Source organism: Bos indicus, chromosome 7 (assembly GCF_029378745.1).
Source record: "Bos indicus isolate NIAB-ARS_2022 breed Sahiwal x Tharparkar chromosome 7, NIAB-ARS_B.indTharparkar_mat_pri_1.0, whole genome shotgun sequence".
Taxonomy (NCBI): Eukaryota; Metazoa; Chordata; class Mammalia; order Artiodactyla; family Bovidae; genus Bos; species Bos indicus.
The window spans coordinates 4,036,683-4,058,188 of NC_091766.1; the positions used below are offsets into that span (position 1 = coordinate 4,036,683).

Sequence of the window (21,506 nt, forward strand, 5' to 3'; positions counted from 1 at the left end):
CTGATCCCCAAGGATTCCAAGCCTGGGAGATCAGGGCCCCTAATTTGTATGGCTCCAGGGTGAGCTGTGTGCGAACACAGTGCCCAGCAAAATCTATCAGGACGATCAGAATGGAGTTGTTGAGGGTACAGCCAGGATGGGCCCCAGGCTCACTGCTCTGGGAGCATCCCCCAACTTGGCCCTGTGAAGTGGTTCAGAAGGGTGGGGAGCAGAGAGGGTCCTGGTCGGGTGCCAGGGCTGTAGAGGGGCCTGCGGGCCTGGGAGGAGGGATTGGGAAATAACTGCCTCCCGCCATCAGGAAACGGTCAGCCCTCCGTCTTCTCTGCTAGGGTGTCCTGGGGGTCTGGGTGCCACTGTTCTGTCTTCCCTCTGCCCTAACTCAGTTTAGAGGGAGGAGCCTCAGGTTCACTACTGTAGGCCCTGACTGGTGTGTAGTTGGCCCCCCGAGACACTCTCTCTTCATCCACTCTGAAAGCACCTCTTGTCCATCTCCTTCCACCGTGAAGCCATTTATCCAGCAAACACTGATCTGTTGGAGCTAGGACCTGTCTACCCCAGGGGATGCCCTGGTGAGCCAGACAGACTGACCCTGGCCTCAGAGCTCAGACCCCCTAGACGGTCAGCTTAGTGATGTAATTTCTTGAATCCGAGGGCCAACCTTGGATGGTTCAGGCAGAGTGAGCTAGCGGGGAGCAGTCATGGGGTGCCCTAGACCTTCCGAGGCTCCCTATCACCCACAGTCTCTGAACACGACCTCAGCCAGTGACTAATAGTACTGTCAAAGAGGTCTGTTCGAGACTGTGGGTTGTCAGATCCCACCACCACTGCAAGTCCTGTGCGCCCGGGGGGTGTGATTACTTTTGCCTTTCATTCCTATGGCCAATTTGCCCTTCACTCCTGCTGAATATCCCTGGGGCTTCCCCCATAGCTCAGTTGGTAAAGAATCAGCTTGCAATGCAGGAGACCCGGGTTTGATCCCTGGGTCGGGAAGATCCCCTGGAGAAGGAAATGGCAACCCACTCCAGTATTCTTGCCTGGAGAACCCCATGGACAGAGGAGCCTGGCCACCTACAGTCAATGGGGTCCCTAGAGTCGAATTCGACTTAGCGACTAAACCACCACCTGGCGAACGTCCCACCCCCGACGACCGCCAGGGGGCGCAAGAGGCAAAGCCTTGGCGGGGCTCTCCACCTCTGAGCGGTCACTGTCCGCAGTCTTGGCAGATCTAGAGAGTGCAGTGTGAACCTCTGCCCTTTTTCACCTCATGCGTCCTTGCTCCAGTTATCCAGAAAGTGAATTAGGACTTCGAGAGGCCACTACCCAGAAAGACCTCGCACCTGCCCCATGCACTAGTGGCCTTATCTATTCACCAGAGTGGAGGGTGTGGGCATTCCCTAGCTCACTAAGACTTGCTCTCAGAAACGACCTCCTAAAAAAAGAAAAAAAGAAACGACCTCCTCGTGCCAAGAGACATTCAAGTAGGGATCCTAGCGCCCGTGAGAGTGGAGGTAACCTGGAAGGGCTCCTTGGGTAACATGTGGGACCCCTCTTTTAGATCTCTGGATGGAGTAAAATGAGGCCCGAGAGGGCAGCGACTTGCCTGCGGCTGGTCCACGGTGGTCAGGACAGGAGTCAGACATGAATTTTGACTTTCTGTTTTGAGCCCTGATCCAAGGCCTGGTTTTTATTTCACTCCTGCCCTGCCCTCTCAGAGGGTCCTGCCCCTGGGAAGCCCGTTGCCAGCCCCACCTCATCCCTCAGCAAGGCCTCTGGTTGCCCCAAGGTTGGTCCCCAGACCCCTAGACTACTCAGAACCTCTCCAGTTTTTCAAGAAACCCATGAAAACACCCCTTTTGTGCTACCACAACACACAGCCCAATCGCAAGGAGATCCCAGACTCCAGGAGACAGAGATGACCACAGGCATTTCTGAACCTCTGGGCCAATGCTGAGGTGGGAAGAGGGATGGGGGTGTCAGAACACCAGATGGAAGGGGGATAATGAAGGCTTTGGAGGAGGAGGGGGTATTGGAGACCGAGCTTGAAACACTTCTACCCCTGAGGAGGCACCACTATTGTCCCCGTTGTTCCCATGAGCAAACAGGCTCAGAGGAGTGAAGTGACTGGCCTGAGGTCACACAGCAAGTGGGAGTCAGAACAGGTGGGAACACAGGGTCCTTGAAGCCTGAAGCCCTACCCACTGAACAACACTGCCCTTACCATGGAGGAGCTGTCAAAGGCTTCCCCTGTGACATTCTGGGAGAATATATGGAGAAGGGAGACTTGGGGGGAGCAGCTTCTACACCTACTTAACCTTCCCACCCCTGTCCACCTTCCCCATCTACCAGGCCTCTTCCCAAATCTCCCTCTCCAGCCTTTTCTATTCCAATCTCCCCTGAAATCTCCCTTTCAACCCCCAGTCTCTTACTCCAGCTCCTAAGAGGGTCCCCTCATCAGAAAAGACTGAGGTCAAGGTTCCTGATTGCCCCACGGGAGGATGTGGGCCCACACGAGCTAACGCAGCCAGTGATGGGCACACGTATAGGACAGGAACAGGGGTAAAGGCGAAAAGAAGGAGCCATTATAGGAAACTGAATGATGGAAGAGGGTCTGGACTGGGTTGGGAAGGGGGTTTGGGAAGGAGAGAGGTGGAAGGGGGCCACATGGCCGGGGCGAGAATGCAGGAGGGAGCCCCAGTGGTGGGAGAGGGCGGGAGGTGTGCCCCACGGTGGGCATCCCCAGCTGGCTCAGCTCCGGCTGCCCCCAGGGCTGCTCCAGCTGCTGCCCTCACGTAACCAGAGCCTGCCTGTTGCATCAGAGGCAAGCAGGCGGTCTCGGGTAAACAGAGCGGCCCTCGAGGGGCCCAGGGCTCCCTAGCCACCTCCACACTCTGCAGGACTCATTCTGTGCCTTGGAGCCTAGGCAGAAGCCCCCAGCCTGGTCTGGGTCACCTGAACATCTGGTGTTGGGCACTGAAGGGCAGCAAGAATGGGGTGGGAGAGGCAGGAAACCTGATCCCCACCAACCCTAGTTTTTTTTTTTTTTCCAAAGAAAAATCTGTTTGCCGGCTAGGGGTGCAAACTGCCCATGTCGCAGATTGGGAAACTGCTGTGTGGGGAGAAGCACAAGCCTTCCAGGACCTCTGTTCCCTCCCTCAGTGTCCCTCACATACTATATGGCCACATGTTCCCTCCTGAGTCCAGAGGTCTGATCATCTGTTGTGTTCTGAGAAGAATGACAGACAGCCATTGCAACTCACCTACTCTCCCCTTTCCTCTGCCCCAAATGGGCCCCCTCCTCCTATCTCCACGCCCTTCTTTAAAGGGCCCCCAGCCCAATCTACTTCCACTCACTGCTCAGGCTTCATCTTTCCCCACCAAAGAATGTTCTGCACTTTCTCTACCCCCTTGCAATTCCTCTTGGAAAAACTCACCAGTGACAAACTCTTACTCATGCTTCAAGGCCCATTACAAATGCCCTTCTTTAGGGGAAGCTCTCCAAACTGGGGGCTTCTCCAGGATCACCCAGTCCAAAGTCACATTCATCCTGGAATCCTTTCCACCTTGATTCACTCCCTAACCTTGCTCTGATCCCCCTCTGGGTTTGGGACCTGTCGTGGGTGGTGCTGGGATCCCAGAGAGGGGTCGAGTCCCAGAAGGTGACCACTTCAGGAGGAGGGTGCCCAGTTACCGAGGGCTCTGTTATCCTCCTGTCGAAGCATGTGGGTCATACATGCCGCTGCAGAAGGGACGCAGCTGGGTGAGGCCACGAGCGATCCCAGAAGCCTCTTCTGCAGTCCCTGAATCTGGGTGAGGGCAAGGGTCAGGGTTGGCTGGGAGAAGGTCTCTAGGTCTGGGGCCTCGGGGTCCCGATCGGAGTTACATTTCACTTAGGTTGGAGTAAGTCCAGGGTAGGAGATAGCAGGGGTTACAGACAGGGTCCGAATTAGGGTCAGGCTCAATGGTAAGGTTAGGGTCGCCCACTGACAGCGGGGGATGCCTGGCAAGTCTGATCCAGCCCCCTTCCGGTCCCCATCCCTCATTATACTATTTCCCCACCTCACTGTCTTCCAGCGTCGGATTCCCGGTCCCGGAACTCCCGGGACCCGGCCACGCCCAAGTGCCCGCCCACCGCAGCCCTCGGGCTCGCCCTCTATGCAAATTTGCGTCGCGCCCAATCAGCTCCGGGGGGGCGGGGCCGCCAGCTCAGAAGGCACCTGTGGCCGTCCGGCGCTCGGTCCGACTTCTGAGCCGCTGCCGCCCGGTCAGTACAGGAGGGTCCAGGTGGAGCAGGTGCGTCTCGCGTCGGGCCGAGGTCTGTACAGCGTCCTTTGAATGGCATCTGTGGGCTGGGATGAGTTTTAAGGTCCGAGGGTGCTGCTGTACGCGGGAGAGCTGTGTCTAAGAGGTTTGCAGCCCTAGGATTGTGAGTTTGAGAGGCTATGCGTCCAGGATTTGTGTGTCCAAAGTGTATATGTTCAAGGGGTGTGAATCTGAGGTCTGTGTTCGAGGGGCTTTTCAAGGGTTGTTGTGTTCCTGAGACGTTTGTGTGTCCAAGTGGGTGAGTGTCCCAGGGTTTGCATGTCCAGGAGTTGTGTCTGAGGGAGTGTGTGTCATCGCTGAAAGGTTGTATGGCCAAAGGGCATGTGACTGAAGGTTTTGATGTCAGCTGGGGAGTTGTGTGTCTAAAGTCGTGGTGCCATGAGACTCTGGTGTGCGTCTGTGAGCTCCAGTGGTTTCTTGTCCTGGGGCACACCCCTTTGTGCATCCTGGAGGCCCCCGTGCACAACCACAGTCCCCTGCTTTCCTGCTGTGAGTGTGCCTTCGTGTGTCACGGCCCCGCACCTTCATGTGGCATGGCTTCCACGTGTGCCTGTGACCGCCGTGACCCTCCCCCACCCTGTGGGGTCTCGGCTGGGCCCACGGGGTGCCTCTGTGGCTGCGGGCAGGACTGTGGGCACAGAGCCCTGAGCAGGGGCCACAAGTGCCTGGACCACTTCCTCCCCACACCCCAGTGTCTCATCGGAGGAACAGTAGTCACAGCCGCCCGAGGTTGTCAGCTTATGACAAACTGGTGGCCGAGTTACTTTCCTGGTCATGGTCCCCGCCCTCTGTGTCTCTCAGGGTCCTGGGCAATGGACGTCACCAGCTGGAGTCCCAGGCTATTCCCTGTGCCCAAGCTGCAGACCTGAGAGGTCAGACACAGATGAGGCCTTTTGACTGACCTGGCTGAGAACCCTCACAGGGGAAGGTCAGGACCTCTGGACCTTTGGCGTCCAGGGTTGAGCACTTGCAGACTCTTGGGGTAAAGGAAATGGGGTTCAAAAAAGTATTTAGACTTAGAAAGACAAGTGTGTGGGGTTTGAGTCCAAAAGTCAACGGAGCTTTGGGATAAAGCCTTCCTCCCTCCTGTCCCCATACCTGCCTTCCTTCACCTAAGTCCAGAAGTGAATCTTGGCTTCCAGTGAATGGAATCTGGGGACATTGAGGGTCCTGGGGTCTCACCTGTGACAGCTGGAAACTCACTAGTCTGAAGCTGCCACTGCAGGAGCGAAGACTGAGGCCAGGTGGAAACACCCAGGCCCCTCAGAGAAAGGATGGGCTCCAGGCTGCCCCTCGGACCCTAGGAGAACAAAAGCCCGAAGTGACAGGCTGGCCCAAGCTTCCTCTTGTCCCTCTCTGTGTGACCTCAGACAGATCACTGCCCTTTTCTGAGCTCTCTGGATGCCCTTGTGACCTGAGACGTCTGAGCTCGTCTTACTTCCCATCTCCAAGTAATGATTGATTTCATTAAATCATTACCCAACCAGGCAGACATCTGGAAAATGCAAATTAGAGGAGAGAGGGAATTAAGGTCATTTGTCACCCCAACTCAGATGCAATGAGTGTAGACATGTTGGGGATTTGACCTTCCGGAAGATTTGAGGCACATAGGCACTTGCAGACAGATGTCATTTTTTTGGAGAGGATTTATCACACGCCTGGGATCCCATTTGGGGTAGGAGAGGTCACCCCAGCCCAGGCTCATGAATCCAAGTCAGGTGAACACAAGGATTGGATCCCATTTCTCAGCACGCCCAAAGGGCTTCCCTGTGCCTGCAACTTGGGGGCCTTGTGAGACTGCCCGTTGGCCCCAGGTAGTCCAGAAAGGAGTGTCTCAGACCCCACTAGTACCCAGGCGCACTTCTCGGACTGAGTCGGGCGGCTGAGGGGGGCTGGGTTTGGGGTGCAGCTGGACAGCCATGGGATACAAACCCACACTCGAATGAGGATCTGGGGTCCCACTGTGTGGCCCTGGGAAGGAGCCCACTTCCTGCTGTGTAAAACAGGGCAGCCACCTCCGCTTCACTGGGCTATCTGAGTCAGGCTGGTCCTGTGTGTAAATGAGGTGGAGTGTGGGCCCCGGGCAGACAGCAGGCACCCAGAAACAGGAGGTGCCATCCGAACCATGACCGAGTGGAGTGCTGTGAGCCCCATCCAGGCCCACCTCACCCCACCCTGCACCAGGGGCCGAGCAGGCCTCAGGCCTGTCAGCTTCCCTGTCTGACCCCCTCCAGGTTCGTGCTCACTAGAGGTTGAGCTGGGGGTCTGGTTGAGCTGGGGTCTGCAGAAGGGAACAGTGCAGGCCAGCTGTCGCAACAAGTCACTGCTGCGACACAGGCCTGCCTCTGTCCCGTTTCCACAACCAGAGCCTCATCTCCTGCTGGACGCTGCCCTGCACCTAAAGGGCTCCTCCTCACAGCAACCGCGGGGGCTGCTGCAAATCCAGAATCATACCGCGGCCTCTGCCCCCTCGCCCCGACTCATGCACCCTCCAGGACTCAGTTGCTCTGCAGTCCCCTCTCTCACCCTGATTCCCGAGTCCCCTGTGGCCTCCCTGCTCCCCTCTGCTTCTGGCTGCCCGTTGCTCACCCATTCTCAGCAATGCCAACATCCACCATACCTGGAACCCACCTAGCACATGCCCACCTCCGGGCCTTTGCACCTGCCATTCTCCACATCCTTGCAGGGTTGGTGTACTCTTCTCCTTGTGGTTCCCTTTCCAGAAGGCCTTTTCTGGCCCCTCTGTTCAAAGCAACTTGCTCCGCACCACCTCCCCCTCTGCCTCCCCCTGTAGAATTCCATCGTTATTCTGTCCCTGACACCGTGATGTGTCTGTCGTCTCTCTCACCAGACTGGGCAATGCAGAAGGTCAGGCTGGGTCTGGCTCCTCCCTGCCCTTGTATCCCCGACACCTTGGTGAGCCATAGACATTTCTGGGGGAAGAAAGTGGGGACCAGGGACGCCCCAGGGGCTCCAGTGGGTTTCCCACTGGCTGCATCTCTGCTCTGCTGGGCTGTGGGCTAAGTCCCTTCTGCCCAGCTCTGACAGATGTGTTAATTTCCCAAGCAGGGAGGCCCAGGCCTCTGGGGATGAATTTCTGGGGCCCTATGGGGACATCTTTCTCTGGAACAAAGAGAGAGAAACCTTGGGCCGTTCCTGTAGCTGCCATTGCAGCTTAGGGGACATGGTTGGGGGCCTTGGACTGGGCAAGGGCCCTGACTTGTGTGAGATAGCAGGGTTGGGTGTTGAATGTACGGTCTCTCCCAGCCCCAGGGGTATAGGTCCTAAGCCCCACGGGAGATGAGTGGGGCAGTGAGTCGATTTTGCAGTGGCTGTGACAAAAACCAGCCTTCCTGGCAGGACCTGCAGTGGACAGGACAGCCAGGCCCTCGTGACTTCAGGACGTAGTTTCCTTCCGAGGTGGGCACAGGGACCTGGGACTGAGAGAGGCATGAGCTCCGTGCAGCGGGCCGTTGTGCTGGGGGCTGTTCAGCATGAGGATGTTGGGGGGCCTCTCACACTGGCAGCCTGTGGGCCAGATGGGGCCTCGAGTTTGTTTTGTGAGCCACGAGGTCTTTAAAAGAAAACGGAACCCATTGCCGATGTCTCTTCCATTTGTTAAGCAGTTGTTGGTTGGCTCGTTCAAGGAAGGGTGATGCAGACCTACTCTGTGCTGGGCACTGGGAAGGCCCCATCTCTGCCCTCACAGAATGGACCTCTCAGGGTCGCAGTATGACCATCAGAGAGGCTTCCCTGGGCTCAGATGGTAAAGAGTCTGCCTGCAGTGCAGGAGACCCGGGCTCGATCGCTGCGTCAGGAAGATCCCCTGGAGAAGGGCATGGCTACCCACTCCAGTATTCCTGCCTGGAGAATTCCACGGACAGAAGAGCCTGGTGGGCTGCAGTCCATGGGGTCACAAAGAGTCGGACACGACTGAGTGACTGACACACACATGATCATCAGAGAAACTAACAAAGAAGCACCGAACATACCCGGTAGGACTAAGCTACTCAGGGAAAGAGAAGTTTTCTCTGGGGAGATTAGCACTCCTAGACAGGTTTCTGCCCAGCCCTGAAGGACACGTAGCAGTTTTTCGAATCTGGGTGAGTCTGAGAAGGGTGTCCGGGACAGAGGGCACGGCAGGGCGAAGACCTGGTGATGGAGGAGAGGCAGGTCTGTCTGGGGCTGGTGTCTCAGGGGCCAGGAATGGGGCAGACGGTGAGCGAGTCTGCTGTTAGATGAGGCCCTCCTAAAGTGGGGGCACAGGTGAGCAGGCGCCAGGGCCCGCTGCATAGATGGGGAAACAGGCTCGGAGCACGTCAAGCAGCGACTGTGCAGTGGAGCCAGGGCAGGAACCCCGGTCTGGCCAAGCCCCCAGCCACAGCCAGGCCCGCAGACCCCTCAGCACACAGCCACACTGGGCCTCCCGGAAGCAGGCCTGCAGAGGGGTCTGTGGAGGGGGCGGTTTGAGGGTTCCCAACTCGGCCTCAGTTTCCCCATGATTGTCAGAGGGACCGATAGACAAAGGGACCTCCCCCTGCAAAGGGCCTTCTCCACCTGGAACCTTCTGGGTTTCTGGGATTCAGAGCCACACGTGGGTAACGCATCCCACCCTCAACAGCTGCCCCCTCCCCTCCGGCAGGCCCCAGAACTACCCGAAGATGCCCACAGTGCTCTGCCACCTGTACTGATGTAGCCTGTTGTCCCCATGCGGCGTCCATACACATGATCCCTGAGGCCCTCCTGGCCCCTCACCCCACCCTCAGAACCCCCACCCCCTAGCCTGCATCTCTCCCCTGGGGAGTGCTCCCAACCTGCCTCAGGAAGTCAGAGGATGGGCGATACCACTGCAGAGATAGAGCCCCGACCGGTGTCCAGCTGCCTGCTTGTAATGGGGGGCCAGCATGGGTCTGGGGAGTCTCCTTGTGTTTGGGGAAGCTCTATGTGTGTCTAGAAAGGTTACATGTTGGGGTCACGGTGTGCTTGCAGGTGTCTCCATATAATGAGGGTTTGTGTGCATTCGGGGGGTTATGTGTCGGGGAGTCCGTGTGTGTGTGAGAGGTCTGTGTGTAATCGGGCATCTGTGTGTGGTCTTGGGATACGCGTGTTTGGTGAGCCATGTGGGTTTGGGAAGGGTCTATAAGAGCTGTGGACTGCATGTGTTCAGGATGGTTCATATGTTTGGGGGGAGTCTCCCTACGAGGGGAATCTCCCAAACCCCCCATCTGTACATGTGAGGAAGGGCTTTCTCCCTGAGCCGCCTGTCCCCAGCACCCTTCCTGGGTCCACCTGGTGCCGTCAGTCTGACCTGGGCACCCCTGGGCTGAGGGGAGAAGACCCTAAGGGGTTCTGCTGCCTGCATAGAGAAAGAGGGATACAGCATCTCAACCACACCTACTTCAGAGAGCCCCCCATCTCAGGGAGGTGTCCCTGGCTCTCCCCATCTTCTGGGGTAGGAAACTGGCCTGGAGAAGCTTGGCCACACAGGAGTCACTGCCAGAGCCCGCCTTCTCCCAAGGGCAGGAGAGGGGCCACTGTGGGCTAGCCAGCCCCTAGGTCACCCACAGTGCCCCCCCCAAGCTGGGCCTCCATCTCCCCAGGCTCCCAGGGGAGGAGGCGGCCCAGGGCCCCGGCTGGGGTGGGGGAGGGTCTCCAGCAGCTGGGGTCAGAGCCTCCGGAGCCCTCAAGAGAGGGGAGGGGGGGTCCCGACTTTCCAAGGGGCTCTTCCTGTTGCCCGTAACGAGGTGCTTGGGGAACAGGTGATGAAACCACCGCCTCGGTTGCGTGAGGCCGGGCTGCTGGCCTGATTTGCTGCCGGGCCCAGGCGCAGCGACCCCTCCCCGCTTCGCCGCGTCCCCTGGGCCCTCACCTCCCCCCGCCACCCACCTGCCTCTCACTTCTCCTTTCCTCCCCTCCTTCCTGGCCTGGGTCCCCTGCCACACTGTGGCCTCTGGGCTCAAGGGTCAGGCAGCCTAACTCTGCTGCTGGCCCCTCCATTAAAGCCCCACTGAGGGCCGAGAAGGGGAACTCGATGGTTCCTGGTCTTTTATCTCAGACCCTCGCTGCAGAGCCTTTGAGATCAGGATTCCATGACCCGCTTTATGGAGGGGTGGCAGGTAGGGGCCTGATGCCACCCAGCTTGCCACAGGAAGGATCCCCGTGGCCTCATGAGATGGCATGCTGACTCAGCAACCCCAGCTCCAAAACTCCTCTGCCTTCTGGCTTCTGGGAGTCCAGAGACAAGGTCAAAAGACCCCACCACTGCCCCCTCCTCCTCAGCTGGTGGCAGATGGATTCTCACTCCCATTTATAGATGAGAAAACTGAGTCCTTCCACAGGAAGAGGCCCACAGTGAAGGGTGAGTGGGAGGGTGGGATTCCTTCCAAACCTTCATCTCCATCACCAGGGCGCTGAGAGGCCTCTTAGAGGGAGGTGACAGTCATGGCCTAGAGGACTTCAGGGGTGCTTGTTGATGGACTTTAGTGACCACAGGTGTCACAGTAGAGACTTAGTCATGCTCCGGGTGCTTATGAGATCCTCCTGTGTGACCCCAGTGTGGGGCTTCCCCAGTGGCTCAGCGGTAAAGAAACTGCCTGCAATTCAGGAGGCTTGATTTTGATCCCTGGGTTGGGAAGATCCCCTGGAGAAGGGAATGGCAACCCACTCCAGTATTCTTGCCTGGTGAATTCCATGGACAGAGGAGCCTGGCAGGCCATATAGTCCATGGGGTCGCACAGAGTTGAACATGAGTTAGCATGCATGCACACACCGCACACACCCTCAGTTTCCCCCCACAAATAGCGCTCAGGCCTGAGACCCCAGGCTCCCTCCAACCCCAGGCATATGCCACCAGCATATCCTGTCCCCTCGGTTGCCAAACAGCCCATCCTCTCTGCCTTCCTGCAGCCCCGGTCTCAGTTCAGGCCCCACGTCTCCTGCCTGGACGTCTGCCCCTGCTTCTCCCTGTCATCTCACTCCTGCCCAGACAGATGCTGTCGTCACAGCAACCTGAGTAGGGGCTGAGGGGGTGGTACTTTTTAAAAAATCCTTTTGGTTAAGTCAAGTAGAGGGAAATGCAAAAATCAGTGGAGTAGGACTAAAAAACTTGCACCAACTGAATAAAGCTGGTCCAGGGAACAGAGCTCCAGCCCCCTGACTTGCACTATCTTGTCACAGCGCCTGCTTAGCGTGGCCACTGTGCTCATATCCATCACTGGAGGTGACTTTTGCCTGTTCTGGAACTTCGTATCAATGGAATCACATGGCGTGTCCCCTCTGCAGAGCCCAATTATTGTTGAATCAGCCCATGATCTGGGAGGTTCACCTGTACGGTTGCGTGGAGCTGAGACACATCCTTTTTCTGTGCTGTATAGTAGCCCATCATAGAATGTACGAGAAAGTAGTTGTCAGTTCTCCCATTGAGGGCATTTGAATCATTTCCAGTCTGGGGCTATGATGAACGAAGTTGCTGAGAATGTCCTTGTTTGTGTGATTTCTTACTTGGGCCCTTTTGTCTTCGGTAAATACAAGGGGAGGGGAAGGATCACCGGGTTGGAGGGTAGCTGCTTGCTCAGCTTTAGTAGATTCCAGGCAGTTTTTCAGAGTGCCTCTTCTTCTTTCCCCTCCCACCAGCAATGCAAGAAAATACGGGGGGATTTTAAACTGTCAAAATCATATCTAGGTACTCCTTTGCCCCCAAATTCTCTATCGCTCCCTGATGCCCTCTGAGTAAAACCCACACTCTTCACTGTGGACCTACATGATCCAACCCCACTCCCACCACCACCATCCCCCTCCCCTCTCGCCCTTGTTCACGTTGTCCAGCCATTCAGACTTCTCTGCTGTTTGCAAAATGTCAAACTCGTGAGCACTCTGAGCTTTTGGCCTTGCAGCTCCCCTGCCAGGAACACCCTCCCACCAGATCCTCTCACTGACTCTTCCCTTCACTGCCTGTGTCTTTCTTGTGCCTCTGGTCTCAGTTCAAACATCACCTCTTCAGAGAGGTCTTCCTTGAATCCCTGGCTACTAACATGGCCCCTTTTGTGGTCAATACTTCTCTCTTTTTAGACTTAGGTTCTGACCTATCAGAGTTTCATTAAAATGACTTGGAGTGCCCCTGTTTTTAAAGGTCTGAGTTAGTTTAAAGAACATTTCACTTTCCTGTCCTCTAAGGTTTGATAAAACAGCTATAAAACCGTAGGGGCCTGTTAGCCTTTTGATGGTATGTCTCGAGACACTTTTTTAATTTTCCATGGTCATTGGTATACTTAAGCTTTCTACATCTTTTGAGGTCAGTTGATCGCAATGGTTGGCACGTAGTTGACACTTGGTAAGTGGGGTACAAAGATAGGGGTGGGGAGGTACTGGACTCTTGACTTCAAATGCCCACTCCCCTGCCCGTGTGCTCAGGCCCCCATCCAGCCCTCCCACTGAGGCCCAGCTGCAAGCTTTCTCCGTTGAGGTGCCCTCTTGGATTTTTCCTGGCTCTTCTTCCCTTTCCTGGGTCTATGGGTTCACCTCTGCCACTCTGCTGGGCAGATGCAACAAGCTCTAGGCTTTCTAGCTGGACCTTGGTTGGGGGGTTGGGGGCTTGTCCGCAGAAGAGGCCTTCCCCAACCTCAGCCTCTCCCAACCTCAGCCTCTCCTAACCTCAGCCTCCCCCCTCGTGCCCTGCACATTCAGCACGCACCACCACCTCCCCCCAGCAGTTCCGATCACCATCACGCCAACATCTGGAGAACTGGCCGCCAGGTCTGTCTGCGGCTCAGGGTGGGGATTTGCATGTGAGTACAAATATACATGCACACCCTGGGCCTCCCGCCTCTGCATTCCTTGGCTGGCCCTTCACACCTGGGCCTGAGGCAGGTCAACGCTGAGCGGTTGGATTTGCATGCGCGTGTATTTCTGGGTAGGGAGTCAGCTGGGGGAGTCTGAGAGGAAGTTGTTGAGGGAAGCTGAGGGGAGTTCAGACGTGTCCCTCTTGACCCACTCCATATCTTCCCAGTCACCCCTGTGTCTGGTCCTGAGGGTCTTCTGGGCTGGGGGAGAAGGAGAGAGGCAGATATACGACTCCCCCATCAGACAGCCCACAGTGTCAGAACTAGAGGGGAAGGATGGAGGCTGTGGGAGACCAGAGTGAGAGGGCAGGGAGGGCTTCCTGAAGGAATGGATTTCTTGAGCTGGGTGTTTGAAGTGTGAATAGGAGTTGGCCAGGTGCAGAAGAGGCAAAAAGGGGATTTCAAACAGACATTTTGTGGAAGGTAGAGAACAGTGGGCAGGAGCTGATTAGGGCAGGACCTTGAATGCCAGACTGAGGACTGGAGCTTCCTTCCTCCTGAGGGCAGTGGGGAGCCGTGAGGAGTGTGTAATTAGGAAGGGGCATGATCAGAGCTATGTGCTGGGTAGATCCCTCCAGGACCAGAGCAGGGGGTGACTTTGGTTCCTAGGTGAAGACTGGGGGTTCCAAAGTCATCAAGGGTCAGAAGACGCAAACCCCTGCAGGACTCCATCTGCACCTGTCAGGCCTGCCTCCAGAGATGTCAGGGGACCTGGTGGCCTCTTGAGGAACCAAAGAGCCCTAGAGCACAGTGACTTAAAGTGCAGGACGCAGGCAGAGCACAGAGGGGGCCTAACCCCCGGTCTCGGCCCAGATGGACACAGCTCTGGCCTCTCTGCAGCTTCCTGTCCTCTTTACCTCTGCCTCCAACAGTCTTGCTCCCCATGACAGCTATGACCAAATTTTTGTGGTTTTTTTTTCTGACTGGACCAGTTTGTTTGTTTGTTTGTTTGTTTTTTAATTTGGGGCTATATCAGGTTTTAGGTGCAACACCCTGGATCTCAGTTGAGGCATATGGGATCTAGTTTCTCGACCAGGGATCAGACCTGGTCCCCTGAATTAGGAATGCAGAGTCTTAACCACTGGACTACCAGGAAGGTCCCCATGTTCAAGTTTTTAAAGTCCTGTCCCTTCTTGACGAACCCCCATCCATCATGGCTCTCCATTGCTCTTAGAGCAAAACCCAGAGGCCTCGCTGCAGCTCAGAGGACCCAGAGTGGCCCTTCCTCTGCACTTTCCCCTCTTTCCTCACTCTAGCCTTGTTGATGCGTCTCCTTCTTCCTTAGGGACTTTGCACCTGCCCTTCCTTCTGCCTAAAACTCACTTCCTGTCTCAGCTCGTGAGTCTCAGTTCAGAGCCCCCCTCCTGACCTTCTGACTCTCGGGGGCGCCCCTGTTATACGAACCCTGCCCCGGCCAGGAGGTCCTTGTCTAAAATGGGGACAGACGGAGAAGGGGCCAAAGTTGGATCTTCCAGACCCCGAGACTCATGTCCGAGCCCCACGTTCCCATGGGATTCCAGGCGTGGGGGGCATTTCCGGAATCATCTTGGCACCAAGACCTCCGGGCCAGTGCCCTCCTCCTGTCCCCAGGGGCCCGTCAGGGCGGGGATAATGCATCCCAGCCGTGGGAACTAGCCCGATTCCGGACAGGGATTAAAATTAGCCCCAAAGGTTAAATTTAGCAAGTCAGGCTGGAGCTGGGGGGCCACGGTGGGGGCTCGTTTTGGCCTGGACTCTACATAGTTATGACTACTCAGAGACCCAGACCAGGGAAGGTGGAGGGTGTGCCTGGGGTGACCTAGTGGGATGCATATGACAGGCTGGGGTGACTCACATTTCCAGCTATGGATCTTTGGGAAGATGGGGAGCCCCCCCAGACCCCTCGGGCTGGGGTATGTTTCTCCCAGAGATAGACCTGCATTTCCCTACACTTCCCAAGACCTCATTCTCAGGCTTTGTGCGAGCTACTCTGCCTTTCGTACCCACCCCATTCACAGAACAGCAAACTGAAGCTGAGGGAGAGGCTGCCCTTACTGAAGACCTCTCTTCTGGTCTGAGGCTGGCTGGGACCTGAGCACGGGCCCCACTTCATCCTGGGGAAGGCCTGTGGCGCGGCCTCAGTCCCCTCTGACACGAGAGGGCTGGGGGGTGGAGTGTGGTCATGGGGTTGGCAGAGGGGTCTCGGGGGCCATGGGATGGCTCTCTGTACAGTAGGGTGGGTGCTGCACGACAGACGATATGATTCCTTGATTCCAGGAGCCCTTCCTGGGGGCTGCTGGGAAAGAGCTGGGCCATGTCTTGGTTACTCGTTGCCCTCACTGAGCTGCCCATTCTCACCTTGGGGCCCTCACCAGGGAGATCCCAGACCCCCATGAGGAGGGTCCAGGCTTCCTCTCTAGTTTGCATGAGCCCACCCCTCTTCCCAGTCTGAAGTCTCTGAGTGAAGGTCTTCCCAGGGGATTCCCCCTCCTCCCACTAGAAAGGTCAGGGATGGGGTCTCTATTAGGCTTCCCCCCATTTTTAATTTCTGTTTTTTTTCGGCTGTGCCATACAGCATGTGGGATCTTAGTTCCCTGACCAGGGATCCAACCCAAGCCCCCTGAGTTGGGGGAGCAGAGTCTTAACCACTGAACCGCTGAGGAAGTGCCCCCCGACCCCCAACCAACACACATTTTTAAAAATAGAAATCTTTAATCACTGAGGGAGAACAGTTAGAAAATTCAAAAGATAAAAATGAAAAAGGAAAAGATGAAAAGGCCACACATTGTATGATTCCACTTATAAGAAATGTCCAGAACAGGCCAAATCCATAGATCAGTGGTTGCTGGGGGCTGAGGAAGGGGGAGCGGGGAGTGGCTGCTATGGGGCTGGCCCTTCTCTTTGTCTTGTTTTCTGGGTTTTTGGTTTGTTTGGTTTTGGTTTTTTGGTCTTGCCAAACTGCATGTGGGATCTTAGTTCCCTGACCAGGGATTGAACCCAGCCCCCTGCAGTGGAAGCACAGTCTTAATTACTGGACTGCCTGGAAAGCCCCTGGGGTCTCCTTTTGAGAGGAGGTAAAGTTTCTGGAACCAGGTAGAGATGATGGTTGCACAACATCATGAATGCTCTAAGTGTCACGGAATTGCACATGTTAAAATGGCGAATCTCATGTTAAGTGAGTTGCATCTCAAGTTTTAAAAACTCACCTATAAATTTTCACCCAGCACTGACTCCCAGCTTGAGTATTTCCTTCTAGTCTTTTCCACTCGCAATGCAATTTTTAAATATATGTTTTATATATATTTTAATGTATGTTTTCTGGTAACCACAGCCCTCAACTTTGCTCACGGAAGGGCTGTCGTGGGCGGACTGAATGAGTTGAAGTGTCTGCTGTGTGGATCAGGCTTACTTCCGGATCACTGAGCCCCGCTGGGTACCATCATCGGATGGCCCTCCAGCCTGGCCTGTTGAGGGCCTCCAGGCTGCCGCCGGTGTTCATAACAGCAGTGCACCCACGGCAGCTGCTGTCTGCAGGGCAGATCTGAGTGCCCTGTGTGGGTTGACTCATTTTATGCTCCAGCAGCGCTGGGCAGTGCACTGCGCTGTTATCCATGCACAGACAGGGGTCAGGCTCCCCTGAGGTCCCACAGCTATCAGCTTGTTTTGCTTTAGAGCCTCAGTTGGGGGCACCTGTACCTCTCAATCTTTCCCCCTTGGTCAACGTTTTCCTTATAAGGCATTGGTCTGTGGTGTTCAGTGAGCATTTGGTGCATCCTGGGCTGGTTGATGGTGTGACATGTGGGGGTGACCCAGCCCACCTCATTCTCCCCATTGTCTCCTGGCAGGGGTGGGAGGAAGATAGGCGTATGCTGGGGTGCCTGTCCCCACTTTCCATCCACCTGCTCTGTTCTCTTCTCCTCCCCACCCCCCACTTGCAGACAAAGGGCACTCCACCCAGCCTGGGACATGGGGAGGAAAAAAATTCAGATCTCACGCATTCTGGACCAAAGGAATCGGCAGGTGAGTTCACTGGGTGGAACAGTGGCTGGGGGAAAGGCTTTCCTAGCAGAAGAAACACAGCCTGGGCAAAGGCTTGGCCATCTGGGGGAACTGCAAGGGAATAAGGAGACTTGATGTAGTGTCAGGAGTCTGAGATGCAGCATTTACTCATTCTCATGATGATTTATTCATTGATTCTCTGTGATGGCTGGAGCTCCAGTCACAGGAGCTCAACACAAACACATCCAACTCAAAGTGCTGGGCCAGAGACAGGTACAGAACTGGGGAGCTCAGAGAGGGAGTGTGGGATCTGCCTGGAGACCAAGGAGGGCTTCCCTAAGGAGAGGACATTTGGGCCAGGTTTTGAAGCATCAATAGGAGTTTGCCAGGTTGAGAAGTGAGGAGCAGTACAGTTGGAAAGAGCACATGCAAAGGCATGAAATCAGGAAGCATGTTCATGGAAAAATAGGCCCCTCGACTCCCCCTCTCACCTGAATTTTTGTCTTCTCCTGCCCTGCCTTTGGATACTGAGTCCAGGTAACATTCACCAAGCGAAAGTTCGGGCTGATGAAGAAGGCCTACGAGCTGAGCGTGCTCTGCGACTGCGAGATCGCCCTCATCATCTTCAACAGCTCCAACCGCCTCTTCCAGTACGCCAGCACAGACATGGACCGGGTGCTTCTGAAGTACACGGAGTACAGCGAGCCCCACGAGAGCCGCACCAACACCGACATCCTCGAGGTACCCCCAGGACCCTCCGCCCCGGCCGCACGAAGCCCAGCACGCTCTGCACACTCAGGGCCTAGGGACTCTTGGTTTGCACAAAAGATGAGCTTTGCAGTTCGGCTTTGCTGGATCCCCTGGAGAGGAAATGGCAGCCCACTCCAGTATTCTTGCCTGGAAAAATTCATGGATAAAGGAGCCTGGCAGGCTAGAGCCCATAGCATCGCAAAGAATCGAACACCATTGAGCGACTGAGCACGCATGCACACACGCATGCCAGTCAACAGGTCTGGGGTAATGGAGAGTCCCCTCTAGGGGCAGCTGCCTAGCACCACCCAGGATGGGCAAGATCACTGTTCCTTTATTTTTTTTTTCTTTTGATTTTTGGCTGTGCTGGGTCTTCACTGGGCCCTCATCGTGGCACGTGGGCTTTTCTTCGGATGTCACAGGCGGGCTTCTCTCGTGGAGCATGGGCTGTAGAGTGCACAGGCTCAGTTGTGTGGCGCGAAGATCACTGTCACGTTGGATCTGGGCATCTTTACCCAGGAACGGGAAGCTGAAGCCGCTGGGTGGACAGAGCACTGGGCTAGGACTGTCTGGGGAGCCCCAAGGTGACAGACAGTGGGGAAAAGCTGGTAGAGGAGAAGCAGGGGTCTAGGAGTACAGAGATCACTGGCTCCAGGGGGGAGACAGCTTAGAAGAGCCTGTGAAGTAGCCTCTAGATGCTCAGCTAGCCGATGCTCATTAACCACCTCCTGCATGCCAGGCTCTGAGGCTGTGCCTGGGCGCAGAATGCAGAAACCAAATCACACTCAGGAGGAGCATTAGGATAACCCAGCAGGCCTGGGTGGATCTCTGCCCCTGCTGTGTGACCTGGGCCTCTCTGGTCCCAAGGCAGGACAGTCCCTCTCTCACATACAGTTGGAAGTTACTAGATGACTCCCTGGGGTTTTTGGTTAATGGGATTTAGCTGGAGCAGCTGTGCCTGCACTCTGCCTGCCCACAGAGCCGGGTGGGATGGGGGGGGTCACCCTGCTGTCTTCCCTTCCCACAGACACTGAAGCGGAGGGGTGTGGGCCTTGATGGACCCGAGCTGGAGCCAGACGAGGGGCTTGAGGGGCCAGGAGAGAAGCTGCGGAGGCTGGCAGGTGATGGGGGTGACCCAGCCTTGCCCCGGCCCCGGCTCTATGTAAGTGACTCCCTGTCCCACCTCATGGGGCCCTCCCCCCACTTCTGAGGCCCAGGTAGCTGGGGCTGAGACCGAGAGGACTCAAGACCAGGATTCCTAGAGTCGGGGAGCAGGGAAGACTTCCTGGAGGAGCAGGAATTATAGTAGGGGCTTTGAAGGATGGAAAAGAGCGCAACAGACAGTTCCTTCTTTCTTTATTTCTTTAATGTGTCTAAACCTGGGAAGCCTCCTCGGGACCAATCGTTTGCTTAGTAAGAAGTCTCAGCTCTGGGCCTAGCTCTCAAGGAGAGACGGAGGCAGACACAGGCTCCCCAGCCACGTGGCGTTTAGGCCAGAGGGGCGAGTAGTGAGGGCTTCCGGAAGTGGAAGCCGGCCCTCGAGCTCACTGGGATTGTCTAGGTTGAAGTGATGCCCTCATCTCCGTGCTCCTCAACCAATCCTGGCCTCTGTGCCCGCAGCCCGCAGCCCCCACTATGCCCAGCCCGGACATGGTATACGGGGCGCTGCCCCCACCGGCCTGTGAACCCACTGGACTTGGGGAGGCCCTGCCTGCCCAGAGCCGCCCATCCCCCTTCCGGCCAGCAGCCCCCAAAGCTGGGCCCCCAGGTGAGCATGGGGCACAGGCCCTGGGCAGGGGGTGGAGGTTCTGGGGGGCTGTGCAGTGGGGAAATGTTGGCTCTGGCCCTGCTTGGCTGTGGGTGTCACTCTGGACCTCAGACTTCATCAGATGACGTGGCTGCCTGCCTCCTCTGGGGGTCCCTGCTCCCCAGGCCTGGCGCACCCTCTCTTCTCGCCGAGCCACCTCGCCAGCAAGACACCACCGCCCCTGTACCTGGCAGCGGACGGGCGGAGGCCAGACCTGCCTGGCGGCCTGGCCGGGACCCGTGGGGGACTGAGCAGCTCGGTGAGTGAGGGGAAGGGGTGAAAGGGCTGCGGGGGCAGGGCGGCCTGGCTGCAGGTCTCAGGCTCCCCTTTACCCTGTCTCCACGCAGAGAGGACTCTACGGTGGCCTGCAGAGTCCCTGCTCCACCGCTGCCCCCGGACCCCCGCTCGGGAGCTTCCCCTTCCTCCCTGCCGGCCCCCCAGGTATGCACTTGCCCTGGCTTTGGGAGGGTGTCTCCACACTCCCCCGCCTGCCAGAACTGCAAACTGGCGGGTAGGGCGGGTCAGGCTTGGGGAGGGGCTCCCTGGGGTCAGGGCCTCAGTTTTCTCTTCTTGCCCCCGCAGAGTATGGCCTGGGGGATCCTCCTCCACCCCCAGGCTTGCTGCAGCCCCCCACCCTAGCCCCCTGGCAGCCCTCCAGGGCTGATGGGCCCCCGGCCACACCCACGCAGCCTAGGTAAGTGCCCCAACTGTCTCCCCGGTCCCTCACTCCCCGAGTTCGGGTTCACAATTGGCCGCCCCCCCCACCACCCACCACCAGTCTCTCAAAGCCCCTAGCCACGGCTGACCCCTGGTGGCCACTCTCAATTCTGCACACAACCCCTCCCGACTGGTCTGGTGGGATGGGCGGCTATTTTGGAAGCCCCAAGAGGGATCGCCACCCCCTCCTTTCCCAAGGTTCTCCTGCCCAATCTTTGCCCAAGCCATGCCACCTTTCTGGCTTCCTCGCTGAGCTCACGACCCCGCTCCTCTCTCTCTGTCTCTCTCCCTGCAGTGGGGGCCGCAGCTTGGGCGAGGATGGCCCCCCGGCCCGCGGCGCCTCCTCACCCACCCCTCCCGTCAGCATCAAGTCCGAGCGCCTCTCCCCGGCCCCCGGAGGCCCCGGCGACTTTCCAAAGACCTTCCCCTACCCTTTGCTCCTGGCCCGGCCCCTAGCAGAGCCCCTTCGACCTGGACCCCCTCTGCGGCGGCTGCCCACTGCTGATGGCTGGCCCCGGTAGTCGGCCAGGGAATGGCATCGGTTCTGACCCTCACGTCAGGCTAGGCGAGGGCACGTGGGGTCCCAACCTCCCTCCCTGCATCCTTGGAGAAGACGCAGCAGTACCACTGTCTCTGCGATGGGGGCGTGGAGTGGGGAGGCCGAGTTCGGATTCACGGTTGGGGGTTCTTTTCCCCTTTCCTGTGTGCGTATCCATCAATAAAACACACGTGGTTTCCGTGGACGAAACTGTCACTGCTCAGAGCCACACCCCCGCCTGGCTCCTCCCATCTCTCTCCAGGGGCCTCAGTCTTGCCTTGTCTTGGTTTGGGTACCTACTCCGGAAGGAATCGGACGCTGAGAAGAGGCCTCCTGTGAGGCTTGGAAAGGGGTGTAGTAAGGGGAGAAGCCCTGTAGGGGCGCCAACGAGCAGGTGACGCCCCTGGCAGTGGGTGCACAGCCCACTGGGGGCCCTGGGTGGGGGCCTGCGTAGAGTACGCACTTAGAGTGATTCCACCCCAGGAGCAGCGGGCTGGGCTATTTACCCTCCATCTCCTGGGAGTGTTGGGTCGAGGGCTCAGGCTGGGTCACAGTTCCT

The 21,506-nt window shown here is 57.1% G+C and overlaps 1 protein-coding gene across 1 annotated transcript; it reads left to right on the forward strand.

The window, feature by feature from the left end:
• Positions 1–69: 69 nt before the first annotated feature.
• MEF2B (myocyte enhancer factor 2B) lies at positions 70–21,292 on the forward strand. The gene is made up of 9 exons (XM_019963782.2): positions 70–4,290; positions 17,075–17,156; positions 17,673–17,876; positions 18,913–19,047; positions 19,506–19,653; positions 19,818–19,951; positions 20,040–20,133; positions 20,275–20,386; positions 20,705–21,292. Exons 1-9 carry the CDS (start codon positions 3,959–3,961, stop codon positions 20,928–20,930), a joined length of 1,467 nt encoding a protein of 488 aa, XP_019819341.2. The 5' UTR covers positions 70–3,958; the 3' UTR covers positions 20,931–21,292.
• Positions 21,293–21,506: the final 214 nt, after the last annotated feature.